The sequence below is a fragment of the Manacus vitellinus genome, unplaced genomic scaffold (assembly GCF_001715985.3).
Source record: "Manacus vitellinus isolate BGI_N305 unplaced genomic scaffold, ASM171598v3 scaffold_47_pilon, whole genome shotgun sequence".
Lineage (NCBI taxonomy): Eukaryota > Metazoa > Chordata > Aves > Passeriformes > Pipridae > Manacus > Manacus vitellinus.
The window spans coordinates 3,741,605-3,769,035 of record NW_021940585.1 but is presented as its reverse complement, the minus strand read 5'-3'; the positions used below and the strand labels follow the sequence as shown (position 1 = coordinate 3,769,035).

General features: G+C 48.8%; 1 protein-coding gene across 1 annotated transcript; it reads right to left on the bottom strand.

The window, feature by feature from the left end:
- Window positions 1–14,636: 14,636 nt before the first annotated feature.
- Window positions 14,637–22,783, bottom strand: CUNH1orf116 (chromosome unknown C1orf116 homolog). The gene is made up of 4 exons (XM_018079546.3): window positions 21,738–22,783; window positions 18,696–18,825; window positions 17,104–17,281; window positions 14,637–16,666 (listed from the first exon to the last, which is right to left on the bottom strand). The coding sequence occupies exons 2-4, from the start codon at window positions 18,780–18,782 to the stop codon at window positions 15,492–15,494; spliced, it is 1,440 nt and encodes a 479-aa protein (XP_017935035.2). The 5' UTR covers window positions 18,783–18,825; window positions 21,738–22,783; the 3' UTR covers window positions 14,637–15,491.
- Between the last annotated feature and the right edge of the window lie 4,648 nt (window positions 22,784–27,431).

Sequence of the window (27,431 nt, the reverse complement as noted above, 5' to 3'; positions counted from 1 at the left end):
TGAGCTGTGACTGTGTTTCCCATTGCTCTGGGCAGGTGAGCCCCTTGCTGCAAGGACTGGACACATCCAGGTGGGTTTTTTTTCCTGAGGTACTGCACATTTTTTTGGAAAACAGTGTCCCTAAGAAGACCCTGATTGGCCATCCCAGTAGAGCAGGTCTGTCTGACTTCCCTGCTCTCCAGCCTCTCTGCCTCCCCCCAGCCTGGTGGGAAGAACAGGAGTCTGGGTGAACAAAGTTGGTCTTGTCTGTGCAGACCAATAACATTGCAAGCTCTTTAAAATCAGAAATAATTAACAGGGGCTTTGCTGCCATCTCCCACCTCATTTCTTTGCTCTCCTGCTGTGGGCGTGTCAGGAGCCCAAATATAAATTCCCTGGTTGTCAGAAATGGGGAAAAAAAAGTAAAATTAATGAAAACGAAAGTATTTGTACTACATGGGATGAATCATTAACCTGCTTTACCTTTACCTGTACTAACAATACAAAAGCAGTAGTTCCTTCTGACTGGGGGGGTCACACGGGGCTTTCCTCATCTGCTCTCAGTGAAAGCTGATGAGTTTGAACAGGATGGCAGCTCCAGCTGTTCCTGCTGTGCCTGGGAGCAGCAGGGTCCTGACCTGGAGTTGGGATCTTTAAGAAATTTCTCAGATCCTAAAGCCAACCTTGGAAATACCTTTAATTTAGCTCAGGGTGTCAAGCTCCTTTCTGTCCATGAATGTGCAGCTTCAGAGGTGAGGAAGGGGCTTCAGAGGTGAGGAGGGGGCTTCAGAGGTGAGGAAGGCTGTTGCTGTGCTTCCACAGGGTGATCTGGCAGGGATCTTGGACTAAGAGAACAGCCACCACCTCTCCTGGATGAGAACAAACACTGATCCCTTGCAAGCTGTGTCCTTCCCACCAGAGCTGCTTCCCTGGACATTCCAAACATTCCCCAAAAAATGTTGGCATTACTTTTTTTCCTCTTGGCCACAGTGGACACAGGTGTGTTTGCTTTCCTGTACCTGCCAGGCATCTCTCCCTTGGGATCCCCCCGGGGAAGGGACTTTGGGAGTGGAAAGTGGGAGTTTGGGAGTGGAAAGGGAGAGTTTGGGAGTGGAAATAGGGAGTTTGGGAGTGGAAAGGGGGACTTTGGGAGCAGAAAGGGGGAGTTCAGGAGTGGAATTGTGAGAGCTGGGAGTGGAAATAGGGAATTTGGGAGTGCAATGGGAGAATTTGGGAGTGAAAAGGGATGGTGAAAAACCAGCCTGTCTCCATCCCACAGTTAGCATGGAAATGTGTTTTAAAGACCAGGAGAAAGGTGGAATGGCCACGGGCAGAGGAAATTTGGGCAGAAACCAGCCATGGGCACCTGGAATTTCTGGTGCATTTGAGGGAGGAAAAGTTAGTCCGAGCTGAAGGAACAATTCCTTTAACCAAACCACCCTTAGGGCTTCCAGTAAAACAGCTCTGTTGCCTCATGCAAATACATTTCCTTGCCTTAACACACGAGGAAACATTCTCCTGCCAAGTCACAGGTTCCAAAGCATTTTGGCATCTCCAGAAAACAAACAACCTTCGGATTGCTTTTATTGGGGGGGGGGAGCAAAGCCCAGTTTGCAGCATGACAAACACAGAGCCTGAGAGCTACAAACCAGGGGGGTTTGTAGCTGGGGCTGGGCTGGACTGGTTGGGTTTTGAACCTGTGGATGGTTCTGCAGAGGGGGGTGAAGGGAAAGCAGCACTTGGGAAGGTGGGTGTCTGATAAACCGAAATCAGATGTGGTTTGTGTGTTGCAAAATGACTCGGTGGCTCAGGGGTTTTTTTAAACAAAACCAGAAAATGCTTATTTTTTTGAGCAACCTGGGCTAGTGGAAGGTGTCCCTGCCCATGGCAAGGGGGTGGAATGAGATGAGCTTTAAGGTCCCTTCCAACCCAAACCTGTCTGTGATTCTCTGATTTTTTTTTTGACTCTCACTGAGCAACCCTGAGGGTCCTTCCCTTCCATTCCTTTTCCCTTGGGATTCTCTGCCTCTGCAAGTCAGAGCTGCCCACAAAGAGCCAGGTTAGAGGTGCTTTCTTTTATTCTCTGTTCTGCAAAACACGTAGCAAGTGCCATTTGGGATTCAGGGCGTTTGGGTTCTGAGCAGGGCAGGGAGCAACGAGGGGTTCTGGGTGCCTGGCAGTTCAGAGCCTTGGTTTTCCACAAGGAAAATTCCCAGCTCCTGTGCACAGGGGCTTTCACAGAAGGTTCTGGCTCAGTTCTTCATCAGTCACCTTGAAAAGCATTTTTTCCCCGTAGGGTAGCTGGAAAATAACAAAACACAAGAAAAGCTGTGATCTGCTGTTGCCTCTCTGTGCAATATTTTTGCAGGTGATTTCAGGGGTGTTTCTGTTTTTATGCCAAACTTGGTATTTTAAATGGGTCTGTTATTTTAGGGAGTCCTGAGAATAGAAAGGTGGAAAAACCTGGCTCAGAGGGAAACTTCTGGAGTCAACCCCACGCTGAGATTAAGAGGAGAATTATCCCAAGCTTTACCTCAAATCAGATATCTGAGAACAGAAGGCACAATTAACAAATATTGGTTTTTGTTCTCACTTTTAGAGGTTTTTCACAGAAGGTTGATTGTTTATTTTCAAGGGTTTAGGGGAGATGTACTATTTTCTTCCCATTATTTATACTTAGGACCCCTTTTGGCTCTCAGTGCATGAGAATATGAAATGAGGATGTGAAATCCCACCAACAAATTTTTGAACCATTATTTCAATATTTTCTTTTAATGGAGGACTTTTCACTGATACAAATTTCCACAGAACAGAGGTTTCTAAAAGACTTTCTCAGGTGTTTTCTACATGAGCTCCTCTCTAAAGAGTATTAACATTCTGAGACAGACCCACTGTACTTATATTTTACCAGAAGACAGAGACTCTTACATATAAGCTGGTGGTCCTGAATCTTCCAAGGATAGCATAGATTTTCCTGCACAGTAAGACAGAAAAGAATGATATTGTTCCAACACAGTGAACAATAATCACTCCTGTGGAATACTGGAAAAGGTGATAAGAAATCAGATTTCACTGAAACAAGCAGGAAGAGTGATAACAGGTTTACTACATGTAAGCAAAAATCATAATCAACCCCTATAATAAATTTATGAACTTTATATAGGGTTTAATCTGACTCTTTTGAAATCTATGGCTTAAAATTTCTTGGTGAGGAACAAAGGCAGTAGTCTGGCAGCAGAACACAAGTCCTGGACTGTGGATTGTAATTCCTGGACTGCAAACCTCTCCCGTGGAGGTGTTTTACTTGCTAAGCCACGAGTTCTTTGCTTAAAATTTGGTTTTATTCTCTTCTAACCAGAGAGAAGACACAGTGCCAGATCCAGAAAACACCCACCTACATTTGCCAGAGTCCATCTTGCATTCCTGCACTTTTCCTGGACCTGAGGTTTCCTCCACTGTTTGCTCTTTTGCAGGACTTGGACCAGCCTGAGCTGTCGCTGCCTCCAGGATTCCAGTGGTGCTTCTTTCTCCTCCTTTAAAACAAAAACACATGGATGCACTGGAGGGAACATGTCCAGCATGCCACACACCAGACTAGAGCCAGTATTTCCCAGTTTCATTCTTGTGAAAAATCTATTTCCTCTCACTCCTGTCATCACTGAAGGTTTTCCGCCCCTAAATTTATCTACAGACATAATATGTTCTAGAATAAGATATATGCATGTATTTTTTAAAAAAATAAGTCATTAGAAGGGATTTTTTGGCCTGTCTCTGTCAGTTTTGCACTGAATGAGCTGGATTTGGCCCCAGGACCTGCTCAGGCCACGCAGGTCTTTATACCTGCTCTTTATACCTCAGGATTTCCGAGCACTCGAGGTGCCATAAATCTTCTACACACAAAAACCCGACCTTGCTTTCAGCAGGGCTTCAGCATTTCCATTTCTTTCATTTGCTTTTTGGTTAAACATCTTTAAAAAGAAAAAAAAAAAAAAGCCAAACAACTTCTGGAGGACTTTGCTTGCTTTCAGTTCCAGATGAGCTTTCAGGCTGCACCGGCCACAGAACGGCCACGTGTGCCCAGAGGTGGAAACATTCCATGGGTCAGACTCCAATTCTGGGAAATCACAAGCCAAAGGCCTTGCAAAACAACCCCTGCAAGCCCAAAAGGTGTTGCTTGGCCAACTTACCTGTCTTCTTTTGAAGTTTTATTTTGACCAGGGCGAGAACAGTGACAGTGATGCAAATCAGCAAAGCAAGGGCTGGGAGCACAGCTGGGAGCAGATGGGATTCACCTGATGAGCTGGAAAGATGAATCACCAGAATTAAACAGAATTTTGGTTCTCCTATGTAGGCTGTTGTTTTTACCCCAGAGAGTACAAAGGAGCTGTAAACTCTGACTGAATCAAAGAACAGGCAGCAAAGTCGAGGTGAAATCATTTCCCCAGGAGTTTGTCTTAGGAGGAAGTAATTTCTACATCTGCCTCTGCTCTGCTGCTTGGGTTTGTGCTGAATTAGCCCCTCCAAAAGGAAAACAAGTTGTTTTCATGATATGGATTCACAAGCAAGGTCTGTACATCCTTTTTTGTGAGTTGTTACAGACCCTGGTGTTGTTGGAAGGTGTCTACAAACCATCTCCTTGCAGAAATGATATATGTGCTATCAGAGCTCCCCAGGCTTTGCCAGGAATGGTGGAAAATCTGAGCCTTTATATGAGATTTGCATGATTTGTGATTAGTAACATCCTCTCCCCTCCTCTTTCTGGCTGGATGGGTGGGAGATATGGCTTGGAGGAGGGAGGGGATGGTGTTTCTCATGTTGGGGGTCAGTGGGGCAGATGTGAATCCAGGGTGCACATCTCAGTATTGGACTGGATTTGTGGGTTTGTCCAGTTCAGTTATGGCTGATCCTGGAATATCTGGTGCATCTGCACCAGCTACACAGATCCTTTACCCCAAGTGCTGAATGGTGGACAGGGCTGGAGAGAGAAGTGTTGGAGCTGCTCACAGCCATCCTGCCTAACAGGAAGCACAGGAGGTAAATCCACTGGGAAACCACTTGAGCCACAGGGCTTGGTGTGGAGAACTACCATGGAATAATTACTGGCCAAAATACCCACAGCCTTCTGATTAACCTTGTCCAAAGCTAACTCCTGATGCAACCCCGAGCACCCAACACTGCCCGGGTTACTGGCTGCTGCAGGGGCTTGGATAAGGTGTGCAGTCAAGTGTGCAGCAGGCACAGATTCACCAGGTTATTGCTCAAGCCTGATGTTTCCCAAGGTCCTGTCTCTGTACTGAGCAAAGCAAAACAGACAGGAGCACATCTGTTGACTCTGGCATCTGGTCCCCAGGAGTGGGCAGCACCAGAAGTTTTGGAGACAAGTTCAAAGAGATGTGTGCATGGACGTGAGGCAACCTTGCCTTCTGCTTCTCTGACTCCTAACCTCTCCTGCAGGTGTTTTCAACTTGCAACCTGTGCACAACCTCCGTGCAGGGCCCTGGGAATTGGGGCAGGGAGGTTGTAAACCACCAAGTCTGTGAGATACGTGGCTGTGGAATTACCTCTCGTGATAGCTTTCACCTGGGGAGGTGCCAGAGGTGCCAGGGGTGGCAGTGGGCAGCAGGGTGCTGGTTGTCTCAGTGACAATGCCCACTGTGGTGCTCTTGGTGACAGAGCCCATTGTGGTGCTCTTGGTGACAGTGCCCACCGTGGTGCTCTTGGTGACAGAGCCCATCGTGGTGCTCTTGGTGACAGTGCCCACTGTGGTGCTCTTGGTGACAGTGCCCACTGTGGTGCTCTTGATGACAGTGCCCACCGTGTACACCCGGCCCCTGATGCTCCTCTGTGTGGGTGTTCTGGAGGCAGCCAGGCTTGATGAAGTGGACTTGACAGGAGTGGTTGTTTCTGGGTCTTGTGAAGAGCAGAGTTCTGCAGAAAACATTATTTTTAGGCTTTAATATCTGTCTTCTTGCAGAGGCAACGTGTTAGAGTTGCCAAAGATTTATGCATTTTACCTTGCATGAAAAAAACTACCAGACCCAAGCATTTTTTGTTTTCCTTTGACTCTTAAAGAAAGCAGCTTGGGACCACTTAAACCTTAACACTTGGCAAACATCCCCACCTTAACCCCACTATTTCTGTCTCTGCCAGAGGAGCAGTTCCATGGATCTGTGTATTTACATGCTGCAGTTTCTCAAACTGCAAACTTCAGCTTATCTTCAGAGCCAGGCACGTGTCTCTGCGCTGCACCTGCCTGGGTCAGGATGTCATATGCATCATAAAGAATCAATAATATAATTCAAACCAATTAAATCCCTTCTGAAAGCTCAGCTCACGTCCCTCAAACCCTTTACCATCGCCTCAGTTGCTTGCTGATAACTAAGGCAAAATGCAGAGCTGATGTTTCTCACAGTGTTCTCATCACAGAATGGTTTGGGGTTGGGAGGTAAAGATCATCCTGTTGTGTTCCAGACCATCCCACCACCTACCCTGGTGGATGTGCAGCTTCACAGAGGACGTGTGCTCCGTGTGCCCACTGGCAGCCCTGCACCAGTACCATCCTGAGTCCTCCTCTCTCAGCTGGCTCATCACCACCGTGAATGTCCCGTGCTCGGGGTCGCTGCTGGTTGTTTGTACTCTCCCTCTGTAGGACTCGTGCACAAACCCGTCGGTGTCCAGGAGCAGAGAGCAGCTCCCTTCCTCCCACCTGCACAAATACTTCTTCTTGTAGCCCCCCTTGGGGTCATAGTGGCACTGGAAGGACAGGGAGCCTCCGACTGTGCCGCTGAGGAATTTGGGTCTCCTGGGAAGAGCGGAGGCTGCAGGTTGGAGGGGATAGAATTAGTGTTTGATGCTCCTCACCTGGTACTGTGAGGAACCTGTGCAGCCCCCTGTGCCCTGTCCTACCTGTGGTCACCTGCAGAGCCACCTCCTGTGGGCTGTCCAAACCATTCAGCCCTTCCACCCCACACCTGTACAGCCCCGAGTCTTCCTTTACTAAGCCATTTATCAAGACTTTGAAAGCTCCAGAGCTCTCCCGGGGGGTGATGAAGATGCGCCCGTGGTATCTCCTTCCCACGTAGCCATCAGAGTCGGCTAGGAGAGTGCAGCTGGTTCTTCCCACTTTGCACCAGAACCTCCTCCCATCACTTTGGGTGTCCCCAGAGGGGCACAGGACTGTGACAGAGCCGTGGAGCTTCCCTTGGACGACCTGGATCTGCCTCGACACGCCGGCATCTGCAGGGAGAGAGCAGGACAGGGACTGTCCAGCACGCAGCCAGGTAGGGGAGAATTTCCTTTTGCATTTATGAACAGCTGATTTGTCCAAATCTCTGTGCTTTTACACCCCATTACCGTAAATATGTGATTAACAGCGCGGGGTATAAAAAGCTGATACACCTGCTGCGCGTGGATGCTCCTGCATCCGATCCTGGGATGCTGAGCTGGTGGTGGAACAGAACCTCCCCTCTCCCCACCCACCTGCCAAAACCTACCTGCCGAAACCGTCAGGTTCAGGCTGACGTAGAGGCCCCCCCTGGTGGGGCCGATGCCACATCGGTACCTCCCGGTGTCGCTGCCCTTCAGCCCTGTCATTGTCACCGCGAAGGTGCCGTTCTGGGGGACGTCCCGCAGGAACAGCCGCCCCTCGTACTCCGGGGAGGGGGGGTCGGTCGAGGAGACGATGGTGTAGCAAACTCCGTTCTCTGCTATTTTGCACCAAAATTTCCGGTCGTGTTTGTTGGCGGGTGTGATGGAGTAGAAGCACTGGTGGGTGACGGACCCCCCGACCTCACCTGTCAAAACCCTGGCTCCGTACAGGCTGCCCCAAACCGGCTCTTTTGAGGAGAAAGAAAAAGAAACTGTTGGTTACTCAGAGACAACCCGATTCCACGTGGAAAATCAAGTTCCTTGGACTCAGGGGTGTGACTCTGAGTGCCCCCAGTGGGACACCCGGCTCAGAGAGTCCACAGTTTATTTTGGATGGGATGTGTTACCTTCCCTCGGGGCTACATTACCCATCTATGCCATGGCACACATGGAGAGACCCTTCATGCCCCTTACAGGGTGCTCCAGACCCCCACCAGCCCTGGAGTTAAAGGTCAAGGGCAGCAATTAATGGCAAACACCCAAGAATAACCCTTGGCATTTGCAAACTCTGCCTGATCTGGCAACTTCCTTCTCCCCGTGGATGCTGCAGCGAGAGCAAAGGAGAGCTGGGATTCTCCTCCCAGCTCTGGCCACGCTTTGCTGACTCTCTGCAGATTTCTAGTGGGCAGGGAGGGTGGTTTGACTGGTTTCCATATTGCAGGTGGAGGTGTCTAGTGTCCAAGTGAGGATTTAGCCAGAAGAACACAGCCTGTGTCCCCGGTTCCAGCTTTACCTGTTCTTATCAGCATAGCTGGCTGGAGACCTGGTTTCTTGGTGACTCACCTTGCAGCAAAGCTGCTAAGACAAAGAGAACCACCATGTCCAGCCTTCCCGAGTGTCCACTCAGCAAACTCCAACAATCTCACGCTGGGGATGGGATTTTGCTGATTTCTGTGTTATCAAACAGAAGAGAGAGACTGTGGCTGAGATCTGTCAAAGGAAACCACTGGGTTGCCAACCAGTCAGGTGCTGTGCCTTGAACACCCTGTGCTGGGGACATTATGCTTGCAAACATCCACCTCTGCCTCCCCTTGGCTGGTGGGAAGTGTGGGATAGGGCTGGAGAAATGTTTTCTTCCCCTTTCAGCACAGGTTGGGGGGGGTCCAGCTGGCCCAGGATCCCCTTTGGGCAGTTCCCCTCCAGGTTTTCCCCATTTCTGAGGCAGCTCTGCAGGGGACAGGGGTGTTTGTGTCCGTGCAACCACATCTGCCTGCCCAGCCCAGCCTCCTGTGCCCAGCAAAGAGCCAGGAGGACGTTCCAGCCCCCCCAGCCCTGGGCAGTGGGTTCAGCAGAGCCTCAGGAGTTCCCTCCTCGCAGCCACTGGATGCGTGACTTGAAAAATGGGGATTTTCACTCAGTGCTATAATTCCCACCGATCTGGAGGGCTTAGAGCAATAAGGAGATGAAAAGAATGAGCTGAACGTCCTTGTTTACATCAAGGAAAATATTATCCCCATGTTTGTTTAATCTTTTCTGATGTACAGCACTGCAGCTGAGCCAGTGCACTCCCTCTTTTCCTCATTTTTGGGATTAGTATCAGCAGGACAGAGCTGTCAGCTACATTTTCATTTCATTTAATCTTAGGCTTTAGGCAAGGAGGTGTTCCAGCAAATAGGCATTAAATATAAAGCAGAAAGTGAAAAAAAAAAAGAGCAATATAAATCCCAGAAGTAAACCATATATGATTGTGTTTTTGCCTCCTGTCCTCATTTCAGTTTCATGTTGTGAAAATATTTATATGATCAATTTTCTGCACCTGTCTGATTAAACCATTATCCTGCCCCTATCCATAACTGGGCTGCATAACTAAGCAGAGTGTCTCTGTGTCTGGACTTGTATAAGTATTTACCTTGTCCAGATACTTTTTCAAGGCCAAAAAGAGACAGTAATTTAATTTTTAGCTTTAAAAAGAAAAAAAGAAATGAAGGCAAACTACTTTAAAAGAAGAAAAATCGCTGTAAAGCTCTACTACCTTTATTGCTATGGAAATAATTACTTTAAATTTCAGATCTGTTACACACCACAGGTGAAGTCCCTCAAAGTGTCCCATATAATCACTGTACATTGTTCTTTAAACAACAGTATTTTAAGGGCAAATTGAGGCTCACCTACCTTAGATTGTGGTGCTTCTGGTGCTGGAAATCTTCTCCTGCTCTGCTTCCAACTTGAATTTAGTTTAATAAAGTGTTTTTTGCAGCTTAGTTAGTCTTTGCTCACCTCTTGATGTTTAATTCTTTTTTTCATATATTGATGTCCAGAGTTTAAAATGGGTGCACCAAAAATTTTTTCAAACCTAGATGTGCATTGCTGAGCAAACTGGGGATGGTCAAAATGCTTGGAGGGATAGCAGAGAGGCCACCAATATACTGAGGATGGAACCCAAAAATGGTCATTTTTAGCCATAATGACATGGGTGACATCATGGAAGGGGGAAAAAGAAAAGATGAAGAGGTCAGGAGCAGAAAGTGCCAGAGTCTGAGAGGAGTTCCCCTGCTCTACAGACAAAATACTTTAACATGAAACACCTGTCTCTAAATATTTATAGTAAAATGTTGTGTTTTTTGAGCCACTTCCAGGCAGAACTTCACATCAAGGAAGAACTCAGTGCTTGTGTTTCCTCAGACTGCTGTGGTTTGAATGGACCCAAGTGCTTCATGTAGCTCGTGCCTGTCTTTTGATCCTGTGCTTTTTATGAATCCAGGACAAAAAGGTGGTTTCTGCTTCAACCCCTGTTATAAAACAGTCCCTGCAACAAGAATGAAGTGGGTGGTGAAGCTGTGCTGCTACAAGTGCTGCTTAACCAACATTTCAAGTCTGGTTTTTCTCTTCCCTGTTGTTCATCACAGAGCATGTCCAGATGCTTCTCCCACAAGGACATCATCACCAGCACCAGCTAAGTTCTGGGAACCATTTGCAGGTGTGTAAAATTAACTTTTAAGCTCCTGCTTTAGAGTTGGGTTGTTTGTCTCTCTGGTTTTTTGCCTTGCCAGTCCCTGCCTGATTTCTCTCTGAATTTAATCTTGCTGCATTCTAACCATTGTACACTTAAAATCTGCCACAGGAAAGGCACCATCATCCAGCACCAAACCCAGAGCTCTGCAGAGGTACCACCAAAACCCAGGTATGTTTGTGACAATTACAGTTTATTTTGGGGTAATGGCCACACCTGTGGCCTCACAGGGGATGGATCTAAAGGAGGTTTGTTCTTGCACACACACAGTTCCTCTTTTGCACTGAGCAAATAATCTTAATTGAGAGAGGTGCAGACCTGCTGATATCCTCAAAGCTATGGAGGCATTTCACGGTTGTGTTATTGAGAGGGACTTTGCTCTGCTTTTCCTTCAGATAAAAATGTTTTATTGCAAACAAAAATCTACCTGTGGCACTTCCGAGAAGGCCCTGGGCTGGTTCCAGCACCCTGTGTGTCTCCAGGATTTTCAGTGTGTGAGGAGTGTGTGGGGTTCAGAGGGAGATTGGTGGAAACCACTTTGTTCTGCCCTAGTTCTGCTGAAGGGTACAAAGTTCTGCTCTTCCCCTCTTGGGTGCAGACAGGCTTTGAAGGCCAGACTGTTTTCTGTGTAAAACAATCATTGAAGCCCTTTGGAATGTCCCTGCCTGAAGATAAATCTCTGTTGAATGGTTTTGCCTTCTTTATCGTGATATGATTACTTATATTGCAGCAATTGTGTTTTGTACCAAACCTGTGCAATAAACTCCCCAATACTGGCTGGGCTTCAGCCCAACTAATCTATCTGAGGACATTTATTACCACACCAGAAGCAAAACCATAGAATTGTCCTTGTATTAGTAATAAAATGGAATATAATAAATAGTCTTAGGGAACCTCCTAAGACTACTCAGTGCTATTTTATAGGATCATAGAATCATATATGGAAATGGTTTGGGTTGGAAGGGACCTTAAAGCTCATGTCATTCCAACCCCCTGCCATGGGCAGGGACACCTCTCACTAGACCAGGTTGTTCTAAGCCCTGTCCAGCCTGGCCTTGGGCACACCCTGGGTTTCTCTGAAGATTTATTTTGGGTGGAGGCAGATTGGCTCTGACAGAGGTGATTTTCAGGGGTAGTAACAGGCAGCTTGACCTGTGACACCACCGTGTGCTGCTTCCTCACCTGTCCAGGGTGGGAACACTCACCTTGCTCTGCACAAGGTCCCCAAGGTGCCCCCAGCTTTTGGAGCAGGGACATCTGAGGACCCCTCTCCTTCAAACCAAAAAAGAAAATAAATCCAGCAGGGGCAGCAACACTGGAAGCAACAAGGGGATCTCTCAGCATCGTTTCCAAGGCAGCTGGGAGCAGGGATGGCAGCACATGGAAAGGACCCTCCTGAGGGTGTACCACTGCCTTGCACCTTCTACTGCTAAAGGAGAGTTAACTTTTACAGAATTTATTCTTCTGGGCTCTGCTTGTTAAGGGAATTTCCTTCCTATAACAGCCACGTGCTGGCGGGTGAATATTTTCCGTGTGAGCAGCGTGGCAGCACCAGGGATCACACCAGAGCTCCAGGCCCACGTGTGTGTCCACTGAGCAGTTGTGGAGGTTGCTGTCAGCACCTCAGCACAGCCTCTCTGCAGCCAGAGGTGTAATTAATAAATGGGAACAACCCCTGCCTGCTCCAGGGTGCCCGCAGGAGTTAATGATTAAACTCCAGCGAGGGAGAGAAATGAGAAATGAGCCAAATCTGTCCCTGCTGCACTTAAATCCCTGTGCAAAGAACAACAGTGCCCCTTTCTGTCACTGCCTGGACTTCAAAGTTAAAGGGTGTTTGGTAACAAAGAGATCTCGGGGAAGCACAGTGTCCTCACCCCCCTGCCCTGCCAACCTGAGCCTGAACCCACGGGTTTTAAGAGCAGGAACGAGGAATGCTGGATCTAGTTTTGTTTTTAAGATGTTATCAGGTAAATTTGCATCACTGGCAAATAAGGCAAAACAAACCCAAGGCGAGAAACCCTGGTTGTTTTAATGCAGCAGGAGCTGGCAGGAAAAGGCTGGAATGCCTCTGGTGGGGCTTGTCTTTGCTGTCTGGGTTTCTGTACCTGCAGGTTCTTGGTTCTCCAGTACCAAGGGTGGCACAGGTGGGAGCAGCAGTGATAAGGTTTGGGGGTACAGCTGCCTTTTTTCTTTTAAAGAAGGTAATGGAGAGAAACACAGAGTATATTGTGTCAATCCTGCACTAGGCTGTCCTGGGAAAGGACAGGTGTCCCCCTGATGGGAGCAGAGCTTGGAGTCACCTCCTGCACAGGCACATCTTAATGTGATGGGGCAGCTCTGCATGTCAGCAAACCCTTGGCTGAGGGAAGGGCACCAATTTCCATGGAATGTTGTTCCTAAATTTGAGTCTGCCACACTGATTTTTAATTTTTTTTTCATTTCAAAGGACCAGGATTTGCCTTGGTTGGTTGTTGTAAGATGAGAGAGGCCCTGGTGATGCTCGGGGCTGATGAGCTGGGCTAAGGAATGATTTCTCCTGGAGACTGTGGCCCAGCACAGATGATGTTCTTCTTTGAGACTGCCAGAATTTAACAAACCACTTCTCCTGAATTTTATCTTTGTAATGAAAGATGAGCACCAGGATGCTTTTAATTGGGATAGTAGGTCTTGACAGGCTCATGTAGACATGGAAATGATATGTCTGAGCCAGTGTAGGACTGATAGTTAAGAAGCAGATGAATATTCTGTGCAAAATGCAAAGCTGAGTGTTTTCTTTAGGTCTTTTTTAACATCGTTGTGGCACATAAACACAGTCTGTATAACCTGCATTAAGGCATTGAGGGTACACTTGTCAGCTCTTTAGAGTCTTGGAAGAGGGCTTGCCCATGGTGAGTGATCCAACCCAGAGGGTCTGGCAGCAGCAGGAGCACTTCACCCTGTGCAAAGGCACAGATTTGGAGTTCATTCCCAGAGGAATGACCCTGATCTCCTGGTGGCTAAAGGTTGTTTTCATTTAGCCTCTTTTGTTTGCATTTCATTCCAATGTGCACAGCCCCTGTTGAGGAACGTCACTCCGCCCCATCACAGGTTAATAAGCAATCTTTGGAAGTGAGATTTCTGCCTGGAAATCTGATCAAAACTCAGCTTTCACAGCTCCAGTACATTCTGGTTTTGACTAAAACCAAGGATTGGAAAAGAATCCTTTTGTTTCCAAAACAATCTGGTTTTAAGAAAAGTTTAGGTTCTGTTTCAGGCCAAAACTGCTTTGAGGGAGACCTGAATGCTCTCCTCCTTTCTCATTAGATAATCGAGGTGAGGTTACCTTTGAGTCTGCAGCAGTCATGTATCTGCATTATGCAAGTGATGAGCAGTGAGACAGAGCATTAAGTAGCTGGAATCTGCTGTGGGTAAGATGGAATGGTGAGAGGAGAGGAGTACATGGATGAAAATGTACCATTAAACCACGCAAGAGCTTGGCTGACCCCTTTATTTGGGGCTTAACCTTACATCTTCCTCTCCTCTTTAGACAGTGCTCTTGCTGCCTTTAAAGTCAATCATTTGCACTTGAAAGTCTCCAGCCCGAGGAGTTCAGGGCTGGGTGGAACCTCTCCTGCTGCCTGGCTGCACATCAGGCTGGTTCAAGCCTGCCAGTAAACACAGGAGCACCAGGTATTCCACATTCCCCCCTTGTGCTCCCAGGGAGAGCCAGGAGTCAGAGAATCACGGAACAGTTTGGGTTGAAAGGGACCTTAAAGCTCACCTTGTTCCACCCCCCTGATCTAGACAGGGACACCTTCCACCAGACCAGGCTGTTCCATGGGATTGCCATGGGAGACTTTGCATCTGCTGATTGTGCACTTACACAGAATCCCATCTCTGTGGCTCCTGGGGTGCAGGATCCCCTGCCTCTGGTTCAGACCCATCAGCTGTAATGCCCAGCTGCTGCCTGGGTGACTCACACTCCTTAAATCAAGATATATTGAAGGTTAAAAAGCGGTATTTAGCTTTCCCAGAGTTTTGATTGCAACATAAATCTGTACTACACAGTCATTTTCTGATCATATACAAGTTTATTAGAGAAATAAACCGCCTCTGTTACAAAAGGTGAGCAGCACAGATGTTGGCAGCATCAGCTGGGGCTGAGAGATGCCAGGAGAGTTTGAAAGGGAATGAGTTGGTGTTGTTTCAGACTTGCATCTCTCTCATTTTTGGGCAGCACTTCTGGATCTGACACCAACACAGCCTGTTGCTTCTTAACAGTCACTTCATGACGTTCATACGTCTGCCAAGTGCCAGATCCAGGTTGGGGCTGGGTGGGAGAGCAGGGTGGCAGAGGAGGCAGTGGGATGTGTGGGCAGCCCTCCAGCCCCTCCAGCAGACACCGTGTGAGGGAGAGCTTTGCTGAGCCCCTTCCAGTGCCTGTTGGAGTTTGTGCGTGGCAGTGGTGGTTTTGGGAGGCACTTGCATGTGGGAGGTGAGCGCTCAGGCCTCAGAGGCTGTGATAAAAGTAATAAAAATACCCCCCAAAAAGTCCTGAAGGAACAGCAGAGTCCTGCAGTTCTTCCCAAATAGGCTTTATCCACAGGCAACCCCTTTTAAAACAAGCCAAACCCCTAATTCTAAGGCTTCCCTGTTTCAGTGGATCCCCAAATGCATTACAGACCTTGTAGGAGAACACACCCTGCCCACATGCCGAGTGATGCTTTATATAAATAGCTCATATACACTTGCTATGTACAAAATATTATGTACATGTGGCATTACTTTATCTGGTCATGAAGCTCCAACACGCCCGGGGGCCTCTCCTGAGGTGCCAGAGCAGCAGAGCACAGCAGAGGAGTGACCTGCCAGGGGACAGGCAGTGCAGGCACCTGGATTTTGGGGTGAAAAGCCCCTCTCCCCCCAGCCCCTGGAGTTATTCCTTCAGCAGGCCGAGCTTCTTCAGTGCCTCGCGCCGGTTCTCGTCGGTCGTGCCCTTCGGGGAGATCTTCACGCTGACGGCGGAGCGGGAGGGCCTCGGGAAGCTCGGGAGAGGGTGGGATCTCCTCTTGCTGCTCTTCTCCTGCTCCACCTGCCCCTGCTCCTTCAGGCCAGCAAAGTCCTTCCCCGCCACGAGGGACACGGGCCGGGGGCGGCCGCCCCTGAGGAAGCTCGGGGCGAGCCGCTCGATGAAGGACATCTTGCCCAGGGAGCTGCTGCTCTTGGCGTTCTGCTCCTTGGTGCTGGCCATGTAGCTGCTCAGCCCCACTCCAGAGCGCTCCAGGGTGTTGGATTTGAATGCTATTTGTCGGATTCCTGCTGCCTCGGGCTCCCCAGGGACGGGGAGCGGAGCCTCCCTTGGCTGGGGGTGTGTGGGAGGTTGGAGGTGGGCGCTGGGCTCCCTCCTGTCCTGTGACAGTCCGAGCTTCTCCAGTGCCTCCCGATGGGCTTTCTCCTTCTCCTTGGGGTCGAGGTGCCCGGGGTTCACCTTTTCAGCAGCGGCATCACTGGCAGAGCTGGGCTGAGAGCCACCTGAGGGTGGAGGTGGTGCCTTTACCTTCTGGATGTGCTCCGTGGCGAGCGGCACCGGGCTGGTTTTGCTGGTTTTCAGGATAATATTTGGTGGCAATTTTCGCGGCTTGGGGGCAGTTGGAGGCCCTCGCTTGGCATCAGGGTCCTGAGAGGCCTCTTCCAGTGTGGATTTCTCTGGCTGGCCCCATGAAGTCCAAGTCTTGGTCTCCTTGGCCGTTTCCCCCTTGGCATCTGAGCGATTGCTGCGTGACCACTCGTGGGTCACCTGGTCATCCTGGAAGGGATCTTGAGGTTGGATAATCAAAGATCCCATGGACTTCACATGGCTTCTTGTGTTGGCTTGGTCAAGCCTGTCCTCCTGTGAAGGTTTTTGTCCTGGCACCGGGTCCTTCGCCGTGTGGACAATCACCTTGCTGTCAGGAGCTCTGTTTGCTGCAGGGATATTCCTTGGAAGACTGAAATAGCCTGGGCTTGGAACCACCGCTGGAGCTGAGCTGGAGGAGGCAGAGATGCTCTTGCCACTCTTCTGTTCAGCTGCACGCTGACCTCTGCTTGGAGGGGGAGCCCCATTTCCCAAATCTGGGGAAAGAGAGAGATGAAGTCACACACCATCCCACACATGGGCTCAGGGCACCTTCCTGTCTGCAGGACACACTTCACACCCACTGAGCCAGCACAGCTCACCCTGACTCCAACTGACCTGTCACTGCCTGGGAAGTCAGACAGACACACTTTGGGTTTGACAAAGCACCTGGTGAAGGAGGTTAATCTGTGTGAGCCTGCTGGGAGCATGAGCAGAGGTGCTCTGCCCTGTGGTCCTGCTGACCTTGCTCCAAAGCTGCCCAGGAGAACCAGGAGAAGGCAGTTTGTGCCCACAGCGAGTGATGGAAATCACCTGGCTGTGCCTCACCACACACATAAAACTGGGGCACTGCCCCTCCCATCCCTGCCAAGGGAATGCCCCCCATGAGACATTCCCTCTGCACACAAATCCTGGAGAAGGGTTTCCTGCTTACCCCGGCCCATGGGGTCTTTCTTGGGCCGTGTCCCAGGCAGCTTGGAGGGCTCTGCATAGTCAGTCTCATCAGTGGAGACCCCACTGTCTGCTTCTGCATCCAGTGAGCCAATGGTTTCTTCTAAGAACATCAAACACTCCTTCTCTTCCACAGATAAATAGTCGTAGCTGTTATCACTCTGGAAAAAAGAACATAAAGCATAAAGGTAAGAGACAGAGGTGTTTTCTGTTTAATGGTGTTTTCTGTTTAAAAAGGTGTTTTCTGTTTAATGTCCTGGTAGTTAAGAGGAGCCTGTGACAGCTCCTGGCCAGGAGACTTGGGCCAGTGGCTATTCCAAAAATTGGTATTGCAACCACTGAAAAATAGACAAAAAAATATAAAAAAAATATATATACAACTTCCTCTAAAATAGAAATATATATATATACTTAAAGCCATTTTTATATTGCCCCACTCTGTGTGTCAGAAGATGGGTTATTCTGATCTTGAAAACTTGGCCTCTACCTTTTAGTTCTTTAATTTACTCTGAAATATGAGCAGATGGGTGACATGGGTGATCTATTGGTAAAGACACCTGTCCTGCTCAGCAATGCTGAACCTTAGAAAAATCCTAAGTACTGAAGGTTTCTGTGCAGGTGATGAACTCTCCTTGTTCTGCCATTCAAACCTCAGCAAGACCCTGTTTAATTTTTGTTGTATTTCGAGTACCAGGAGATATGATATTGTAATATCAGATATTGCTGTGGAAATGCCAGGTTACAAGGTGATTCCTGCAATATATCATGAAAGAAAATGAAGTGCAGGACAGGATGGAGTGTGCATCAGATCAACAAACACAGAGGAGGAATTATCCCAGGTGGAGCTGTTTTGCAGAGACACTTATCCAAATCTTTTGCCGTGCAATATCACAACCAGTTTTTCCATCCCTATTAAATTCAGAGGGTTTGGTTCTGGTTTGCAATACATCAAATGGAAAACCTGTCAGGACTGAGTGCTGCACTTCCACATATCAATTATGCTCCAAGTCAGACAGGATGTAATTAGTCCATCAATCTTGGAATCAGTCTTGGGAGACAAACAAGCTTTAATGGACAGATAGTGGAAAAATTACACATCTACACCCATGGTCCAAACTCCTCTGTGCCTTAACTGGGAAATGAATCTCTTGGCAGCTGGGAGGAGCACAGCTCGCTGTCTCCCCTGCTGGAGCCAGTCTGACCCAGTAATCCAACTGGTCTAATCCCTCACTGGGGCATGGCCAGGCCCCTCCTGCCCTCCATCTGCACCTCTGGGCAGCACAGGAGCCACTGGGCTCTCGGGGTCATGTCCCAAAGGACACCTTTCAGGAGCGAAGGCTCCCGAGTGCTGCCGCACCCCTGGCAGGATGGGAGGTCTGGGAGTGCTCTGGGGCAGGGATTAATTTGGTCCTTGTGCTACCCTGAGCACGGTGCTGTCTCAGGGCCCCCAGGTGCTTCCAAAGCACTGATGGAGAGAGGTTTGGAGCAGAGATCTGACCAAAATCCTTCCTCAGCTGCCCAGAGGGGCGCGTTGAGCCCCTCCATGCCCGAGCTGATCACACCAGGGTGACTTACCCGCTGTGAGTGGTTGGAGGCCGTGCTGACCATGCTGTCACAGCTGCCAGAGTTGCAGCCAGCCATCCCCAGCTCCTTCCTGGGCATATCCTGGGCTGCCGTGGCGTCCGGCACGGGGGCAGTATCCCAGCTGGAGCAGGAGAAAGGAGAAGCATTAAGCTGTGAGATTCCCCCCTGGCTCAGCTGGAGGGAGGCTCTGAAGCTGCTGGATGGGTATAAATGTGCTCCATCTTAGGCTGCTCTCTCTAGGAGAAGACACAGCTGGGCTGTTTCAAAGCATCCTCGAACTGATGTTTTCCCCAGATGGGATAAGCTCTGGAACAGCCCGTCCACAGCCAGCTCGTGTTGGTGGGTCTCAGAGGGGTGGATTAGGCAAGGGAAAAAGCTGTGCAAGCCCAGCTCAGCCTCAGAGCTCAGCAGCAGAGATCCTGCCCCAGCCCTGGCTCATGGGACCTCTTCCCTCCACCACACCCTCTGCCAGCCCTGCAGCTTGAACTTCTGAACGTGCTGACCCGAAATGTTGCTGTTTACTCACATCCTTGCTCTGTCAGGAGCTTCCTCCTGGCAAAGAGCTTCCTCTGCCACCCTTCCTTGGGGAGCCATGGGGAGGTGCCCTCAGGGAGGTGCCCCCAGGGAGGTGCCCCTGTACCTTCAGGGCATGCCTGGGTGTGTTTGGGAACATGCCTGGCACAGCTTGCAGGGATCAGGGCATGCAGCTGCCCCAGGGGGGTTGCAAAGAGCACCCCGATGTCCCCTCTGCTCACTTCAATGCCCCCCTGATGCTCTTCTGGATGCAGCCCAGACCCCAAACACCAGAGGGACCCCAACGTGGCAGCAGCTGCCTGACAAAGGCCCTGAACTGAGGTTCCCAACCCCGAAACCACCCCAGAACAGGGTCCTGGGTGGCAGAGGGGACAGTTACACCTGCAGAGAGCTCTGCTGCCCACGGAAGGTGTGATTACTTATGGAGGTAAAGCATGGAAGCTTCCAAAATTCCCTGGCACCACCAATTAGTTTCCTTCACACGCACCACCCCCTTCTTCAGGAGGGAACTGGGGCTGCGGGGGCGAATGGGAGCAGCAAAACAAACCCCCCCTGCCACACACGGGGACCCACGCGAGAGGATTTTCTCGGCGGGAGACAGAGGAGCTCTTTGTGCTGTAACCTGGCCACAGGAACAAACTGCTGCTGCTTTTTTTCTTTTTTTTTTTTTTTTTTTTTTTTTTTTTTTTTTTTTTTTTTTTTTTGCCTGTAGCAGGATCAGGGAATTAGATCCAGAGATAAGTGAGCAGAACTGGCTGCTTGTTCGGAGCGTTAGACCCTGAAAGAATTCCTTTGTAATTGGAATACGCCACAAAAATCAGATTTCGACGCCCACACCCTGACAGATCTAATCCTTCCATGCAGGAGGAGTTTAATATTTCAGTCTTGGCTTTGCATTATTTACTGCTTAAATGACGTTGCAGTAAGTGGTGGCTTTGAAACAGCAATTCCCTGGATCCTTTGAATTCAGATCACTTCATAGCCAGGGCTTTGAGCTGTCAGAAAGCAGATACCTGCTGAGTTTAGGGGACTTTAGGCTTCTGCACAGTTTTGCTGTGCACTTGAACGCCCACAACGTGAAATTTAGATTTATATCACAATTAGATATACAGATTTGTAGATTTATATCTACTTCTAAGTATCAAGAGGCTTGACCATGATTGTTTTAATGCCTCTTGCTGCCTCCCTCCCAAATCTGAAAGAGCAAAACACTTCTGGGGAAGTGAAAGTCTTGCTTTAACTTGAGCTGGCAGCTGGCTGGGGCCAGCAGTGTCTGAGTGGGAGGGAGCCAGCTTTTCCATGAGGATGCCCACCATCTTCAGTCCACTAAAGAACTAATTTCCTCTCATTCAAACAGTACTTGTAGAGACCTAAAGCAGCTGCCAGAGGTTTGGCAGCCGCCGAGCCCCAGCTCACGGGGAGGCAAAGTTCAGCCCCGAGCTCGCCGGGCGCTGGAGAGGATCTGCACCAAAACAAGAAGTTCATTTTCCTGCCCACCAGTTCTCTGATGCGATTATGGCTCCAATGCATAACTCGGGAAAGGGGGGAAAAAAAAATCAGTGTTGAACCCCCCCCAGTTTTCGTGATTCAGAAGGATTTTACAGTTCCTCCTTTTCGCTGAGGAACAGCCACAAACTAAAAATGCGACCGAGCATTTAAAGATGTGGTGCTTGAAAAGCTGTTTTATAGCTGGTTTTTCATAGCTGTGTAGCTCTTCCCCCACTAAAAATTCTATTGGAAGAAGCTGTTTTTTATCTAAAACAAAAAGCCAGTTTCCCTCAGCCTCCGTGGCCGCTGCCATAACTGTCCTTTGCAAAGCCCACGGAGCCCTCAAACATCAAAGACGTGCTGGGTAGCAATTAATGCTAATTGCTTTATGTGAAGAGGCTACTTTCTTTTAGCCAGCACCACTCCAAGCTCCCTATCCCAGCTCTCCAGCAGTGCTAGAGGACCTCGGTGGTTTTGCCATCTGAGGCAGAGCAGCCGAACCCCTCCTGCCTTGGCTTTGTCCTGGCCAGCCCGAAACACAAATGAAAGCAAAACCCCCCCTTTGCAGGCACCGTCCCAGCTGCTCCTGCTCTGAGCAGCACAGCAGGATGGATCCCACCTCAGGGGGAAAGGGGATGGTGGCAGATCTACAGTTTCTCCTATTTAAACAAGTAGATTAAGCACATGCAGCAGCTGCCCGAGCTGTTTGCTGTCCTGAGCACAAGTTCCCCCAGCAGCTGTGGGTCTCCCCAGCTTGTCTCCCACCACCACCTTCAAACCAGCTTTGCTGGTGACACCTCCACCACATTTCACCCTTCCAAAGCAAAGCCCTGCAGGCACCCAGAGCACCCCCCATCCCACCCAGGCAGAGACGCTCAGCCCCTCAACCCGCAGCCCATCGAGCAGGAAAAGCACAGAAAGCAAAGGACAAGAAGGAATATAGATCATTATTATTATTAATCTGTATTTTTTTCCTTTGTCTTTTTTTTTTTTCTTTTTTTTTTTTTTTACCAGGCCGTCCGTCGTCGCGTGCTGCCCAATTCCTTGTCCCGGCCGTGCCTATCCCAGGACTCCTTTGCTTTTCTGGGCTAACCAAACAGAGCCGGGTTACACATTAACCCTCCTCCCCGGCGGAGATGAGGCTGCGCGGGTGCTGGGCGGGCGGGGAGCTCTGCAGGTACAGCGATCCCCGGCCCCTCACCTGCAGCCACGAGCACCGGGGCGACAGAAATTCATCTTGCCCCCACGCAGGGCATCTTTCCTGCTGCTCCGGGCTGGGCTCAGGGCACTGCAAGCCCCTAAAACTCCTCCATGCTGTGACCCCAAAGCGCTGGGTCGTGGCGTGCCGAGCTCTCCGAGCCAGCCCAGGCAGCACCCGGGAGGCTGCGGGCTGGTACCACCCAGCTCACTCACTTCCCTGCTCCGCCGGGTGTCCTCTGATGTCCTCGGCACGGGTTTCGCCGGAGACTCCTTAATCCGACATCCTGTTCTGCCGCATAGCTGCTCGCTGACACTCGGGGCACTCCGAGCTGCTGCCCTGACCAAAAAGCCTTTGTACACGGTAATTACGTCCCTGGCTGGGCGTTTGCGCCCTGAAACGCGTCACCCCCACAACAGGTTTCTTCTCCCAGGTGGTTTGTGCAGGAGGTCCCGCAGGCTCGGGGGGTAGGAGCCGGTTCCTTCTCTCGGCTCTTAAAAACACAGACTGTGCTAGAACAGGTATGTACTTGTAGACCAGCAGAGCTTCCCAGAGGCCAAAAGTTTGCTGCGTGCTGCTGTGCGCTGGCAGGAGGTTGTAAGGACAGGTAGAAAGTGTTTTGGAAGGGAAGCTTCGCCACTGAGCTTTATTTACGTGCTAGGGAAGGGGGTGCCCAGGTCTGTGCCTCTCCAGGGCTCGTTGTGCCAGCACCGACTTGCAGGTCCCTTTGCCCCTCCTGGAATATTTCCTTACATCGGGCCCCTCTACAAGTCCATTCCTCTTCACGCTGATACATTCTCAGAAACTCTGCTGAGGCATTTCCTGCGGCAGCATCCCCTTCTCCGAGCACGAGGGTATCACCTCTGCCGCCTCCCTCCAGGGGAAAGCAAAGACGAGCCCAGTTTGTCCCAGCTGCAGGACCTTATACAGGGTGACACCGACCCCCAACCCCCGATCTGCCCCGGTGGTGCTGCAGGGGCAGCTGAGAGAAGGCAGTGGTTTGTTTTTACCCCGACTTTGGGCTCTACTATTAAAATCAGAGCTTTTCTCGCTGACAAACAGCGCTTTGGCCGTTGCTCCCCCCTCTCCCCTCTCCTCCCCCAGACTTGTACCTGCTCTGCGAGGTGCTTCTCACTGAATAACCACAAACATCCCAGCAGAAACCCTGCAGGAAATCTCCGGCACTGGCACAGCCACCGGATTCATTCACATTTTTTGTGCTTCGGTGATTTATTTTTTTTTAAAGTTGTATTTTTAGCCAAAGGCCGTGTTGCAACGCATGTTCCCTTCTCCGCACAGAACAGGGAAGTGGAAACATCAGCTAATTAAAGACGGAGAGAAAAGAAAGCAGATGAGCCAGGAAGCTCCCACCTGCGGTGCTGAGCGCCCGGATTTGGGGCTGTTACAAAAGGGGACGTGTGCCGAGGAGCAAATCAAGAAGCCAGAGGCTGCTGACAAGCCCAGCCAGCCCCAACCATTCCTGCTCTCCCAGGCTGGCCCGCAGCAGGGAAGGGATGCGGACGCGGCACATTCGGAGCGTTGCGACAGCCAGGGCAGGACTGGTGGAGCTGCTCCGGGGGTGTTAACTGGTGTCCTGCTGGATGGTGAGGCGATTTAAAGAGAGTTTAGATGTTGAACGTTAAAATTAATTAAGTCTTTTTAACGCTAAACGTTAAAATCAATTAACTCTTTTCAATTGATTAATTAATTTTAAATTTTAAATTGAAGTTTTAAGGTCTCGCCGGTTTTTGCTGAGTCGTGCCTCGGTGCTGAGGCTGCTTTAAGAGGGGGAGCAAACCAAAACGAGGAGTTATTTTGTTATTCCACGGCAAACAGCGTGTGAATGAGCAACAGGAGAGGGTGAGGGTGTCCTGACAGCACAAGGCCTCGAATGTGTGCAATAAAACAGGCAGAGCTGGCTGCCTGCAGAGCCCTGTGGGGGTCAGGAAAGTGTCATGGTCCATTAAGAGAAATCTTGAGCTCCTCTGAATCAGATGCCCAGGAAGAACCTGTTCTTTTTCCACATTCCTCCTCTTCCTCCACTGAATATAAATAGCTCTGACCCAAAACAAGGTCTGATTTCATATATATGGCACGAAGTACATGCAGGGAGTCAAATGATGCAGGGAAAACTTCACAATGCCCTGAAAGGACTTTGGCACGTTCTCAGACCCGCTGGGCCCCACCCTGTCCATAAACACAAATGATTCAGGGCTGGCCCCGAAGGAAACACATCCACATGGCGTCACTGATAAGATTCCTGTCAACTTAAGACGTTTATTTGACTCTGTGGGGCTGTTGGACACTTTCCTTAAACCAAATTGCAGGCACAGCCCGTGTGCTGACAAATCAGTTATGGAAAATACCAGGTAGCTGTTGCCTGCCATTCCACAGCAGTTTACAGAAGTCATTAAACCCTAATATGGTCAAGGAACTCTATTTATTATCTCTATTTTACAGAACAGAGGGAGAGAGCTGAAGTGATGTGTTTCCATAGCTTGGCTGCCATTAACTCAACACCAGAAATGAGAAGGCAGCTCTCAAGGCATAATACAGTTCCCCAACATTTTCCTCAAGGCTTTAATTAAAAATAATAGGTGAGGAAACTGCAATCTCGGCCAACCTAATTTTGTTAACTCCCTATTGCATTTCTGTTACAGAAACCATTCTGGTGCTCAGATTGGTGAAAAAACAATATTGATTTCACCCAAATTGAAGGAATTTTACTCTGTCCAGGCCAGAGCAGAGTAAACCTGATGGCAGTTTTGCAGCTGGATGCAGTTGGACTTAAAATGCAGGCAGACATTTAATTGTAGGATGGTTGTAATTTTCGAAGTAGCAAGCTGAGAACTTTTTGTGTTCCTCTTATTGAGAGTTTCCCTGGCAGGGAGGGGTTGGCAGGGCTGGCCCATGGGTGGGTTCGTGCAGGGCAGGGGCAGTAAAATCAGCCAAGCACAGATGATTCAGAGGCTGTGTGTCAGTCTGATTTCTCAGAAACTGCCCCAACACGTGGGTTTCTGTGTTTCAGGCAGAGAAATTCCGCTTTTTCTCATTCGTGCCTCTCCTGCTCCTCTAAGGTGGAGAAGGGCAAATAGATAACTTTGCTTGGGTCAGAGAGCTTTAAAAATGAACATTGTGTTCCTGTGGTGCAGTTTCACAGTGGGTTGTTGCCTCAGGACTGATCACAACTGTAGCACTGTGATGTTCTCCACCAGTTCCTGATGAAAGTGGGATGGGAACAGGAGACTGTCCCCAGACTGTCCCCAGTGGCTCCTCCTGTGCCCCTGCACATGGAAAGGTGCTGATTTAAGATGCTGTTTCTGTACCATGGAACAAGATGTTCCTTTTCTCAGTGCTCTCCCCGGGAGCTGCTCTTTTTATCTGAGTTCATCCAGAACTAAGGAATTGGGTTTGCCCTTGAGAAATTCAGGGTATTACTGATTTTCTCCCAAGACTGGTGTTTCAGTCTATGGCATCCATGGACTAGATCTGTGTACCACTGAGCCCAAATATTTGTAAAGTGTATTTAATGATTTATACATTTCAATGCATAAAAGATTCTGGAGGTATGTAAAATTCTCTGTGAGTCCTGGTATCTCAGGTATCTCTTGATATTTATCCTAGAATCCCAGAACAGTTTGGGTTGGAAAGGACCTTAAATATGATCTAGTTCCAACCCCTTGCCACAGGCAGGGACATTTTCCACAATCCCAGGTTGCTCCAACCTGGCCTTGGAGACTTCCAGGGATGGGGCAGCCACAGCTCCTCTGGGCAACCTGGGAATTTAAGGCTTCTTTTAAGTGTGTGTGAGAACAGAAATGATGGTAAGGACATAAGTCAGTATTATAGAGACTTTCCAGACTGCTCTTGCCAGGTGAGACTATTCCCTGCCTGTACCTGTGTCCCACACCAGCTCTAGTCTAAAATATCCCTAATTAACATCTTGCTGTACATTTAATCACAGTTCAGTGCAAATGTAGGAGTGATGTTCAGAAGTTCATCCCACTAATAGCAGGATGTCATTTTTGTGATAATTCCCTAAAGGTATCATTAAGGGCAGGCAAATCCTGGTTAAAAGGTACTAAAAAAAAACAAACCCTGAAAGAAAGGGAGTTGCACTTTAAATCTACCCAGACCTTACATTTGAAATAATGTAGATATTTTTGTTTGGGCCAGTTTAGGAAAATCATAGGTGGTTTTTTGAGTCTGTCAGCCTGTAACAGTGTGAACTTTTACAGCCATGAATTACAGAAGTTCAGTTGAGATTTATTTTTTTTTTAAGCAAAGAGATTTTATTTTCTAGGCAACAAAAGAAAACATCCAAGCAGTGATAAGTGACACGTCTCCCTCAAACGGAACTGATTCTCTCTGTCAGCAGATTTCCAAGGCAAACATGATCCAGCAAAGCTCAACACTCTGGATTAAAGAATGCTAATTTGAAAAAATACTGCAACTGAGAAATACCAAAACAACAACAACAAAAACAAGATGTTTTACACACTTTGAGAAAACCATCCAAGGACACGAAGCTAAAATCTAAGTGTTGCTCCCCGAAGTCAATGCGTTTGCAAACATGGCAGACAATAAATATGGATCTTCCACTCCTGTTTCAAAGACACCCAAAGACACCTCGTGCACCTCTCTGAGGTAGGTTTTTTGTGTCCATTTTACAGATGGCAAAGGGTGAGGATCAGCTCCTTGCCCAAGGCATCTCACTGCTTCCCTGGGAAAGCTGGGAACACACCTCGGGATTGACAGTCTCTTGGTCTCATTCCTGGACAGGATTTCAGCTCAAGTAGTTATAACACAGTGTAATCTTCAAGTTCCTTTGAACTGGCGGGTATTTCTTTAGGTTTTTAAGCATCAGCTTCTAGAGGGCTGGTTTTAATGTTGGGTTTTGGGTTTTTTTTTTTTATTTCTTTTCCTAATGACAGGCTAAAAGCAGAGTGGGGTTTAACACTGGAAGCTAAATGGTTTTCTACAGGAAACTTCCAACAGTGCTATTTTAATACTGAATTAAAACCAAACCTGGTCCATAGTGCTCTTGGTGATTCTAGTCTTTGTATTTAATTATTCATGCCTTAATTCAGAAAAGCACTTGTGTAATTATGTTTCTTCTTCATTAAGACCTTCCTGTGTTTCAAGATCCAACCGGGAGCTTTCGCTGAGAACTTCAGTGAAACGTGATTTTTGTGTAGAAAAGGTGGTTCTGCTGCACCACTTTAGTCAGGTGCCTTAAAGAATGGAGGCCTTTAAAACTGGATTTTAGGTTCCATGTGGAAAGTGGGTTTTTTTTTCTGCCTCAGTCCAAAGATAGATGCACGTTCTTGCTCCTCGTTTTAAAAGTGCAAGGAAGGTCACTCAAGACAGTAACAGAAAAATGGCAGGCAAAGAATATTTTAAAATTCAAGAAACAAGTATGTGTTGCAGGCATTTCAAAGGAAAAAAAAAAATCCCCTTCAGTAATATGCACCTTTACAGCACCTTTTAAAAGACCTCAAAAGCAC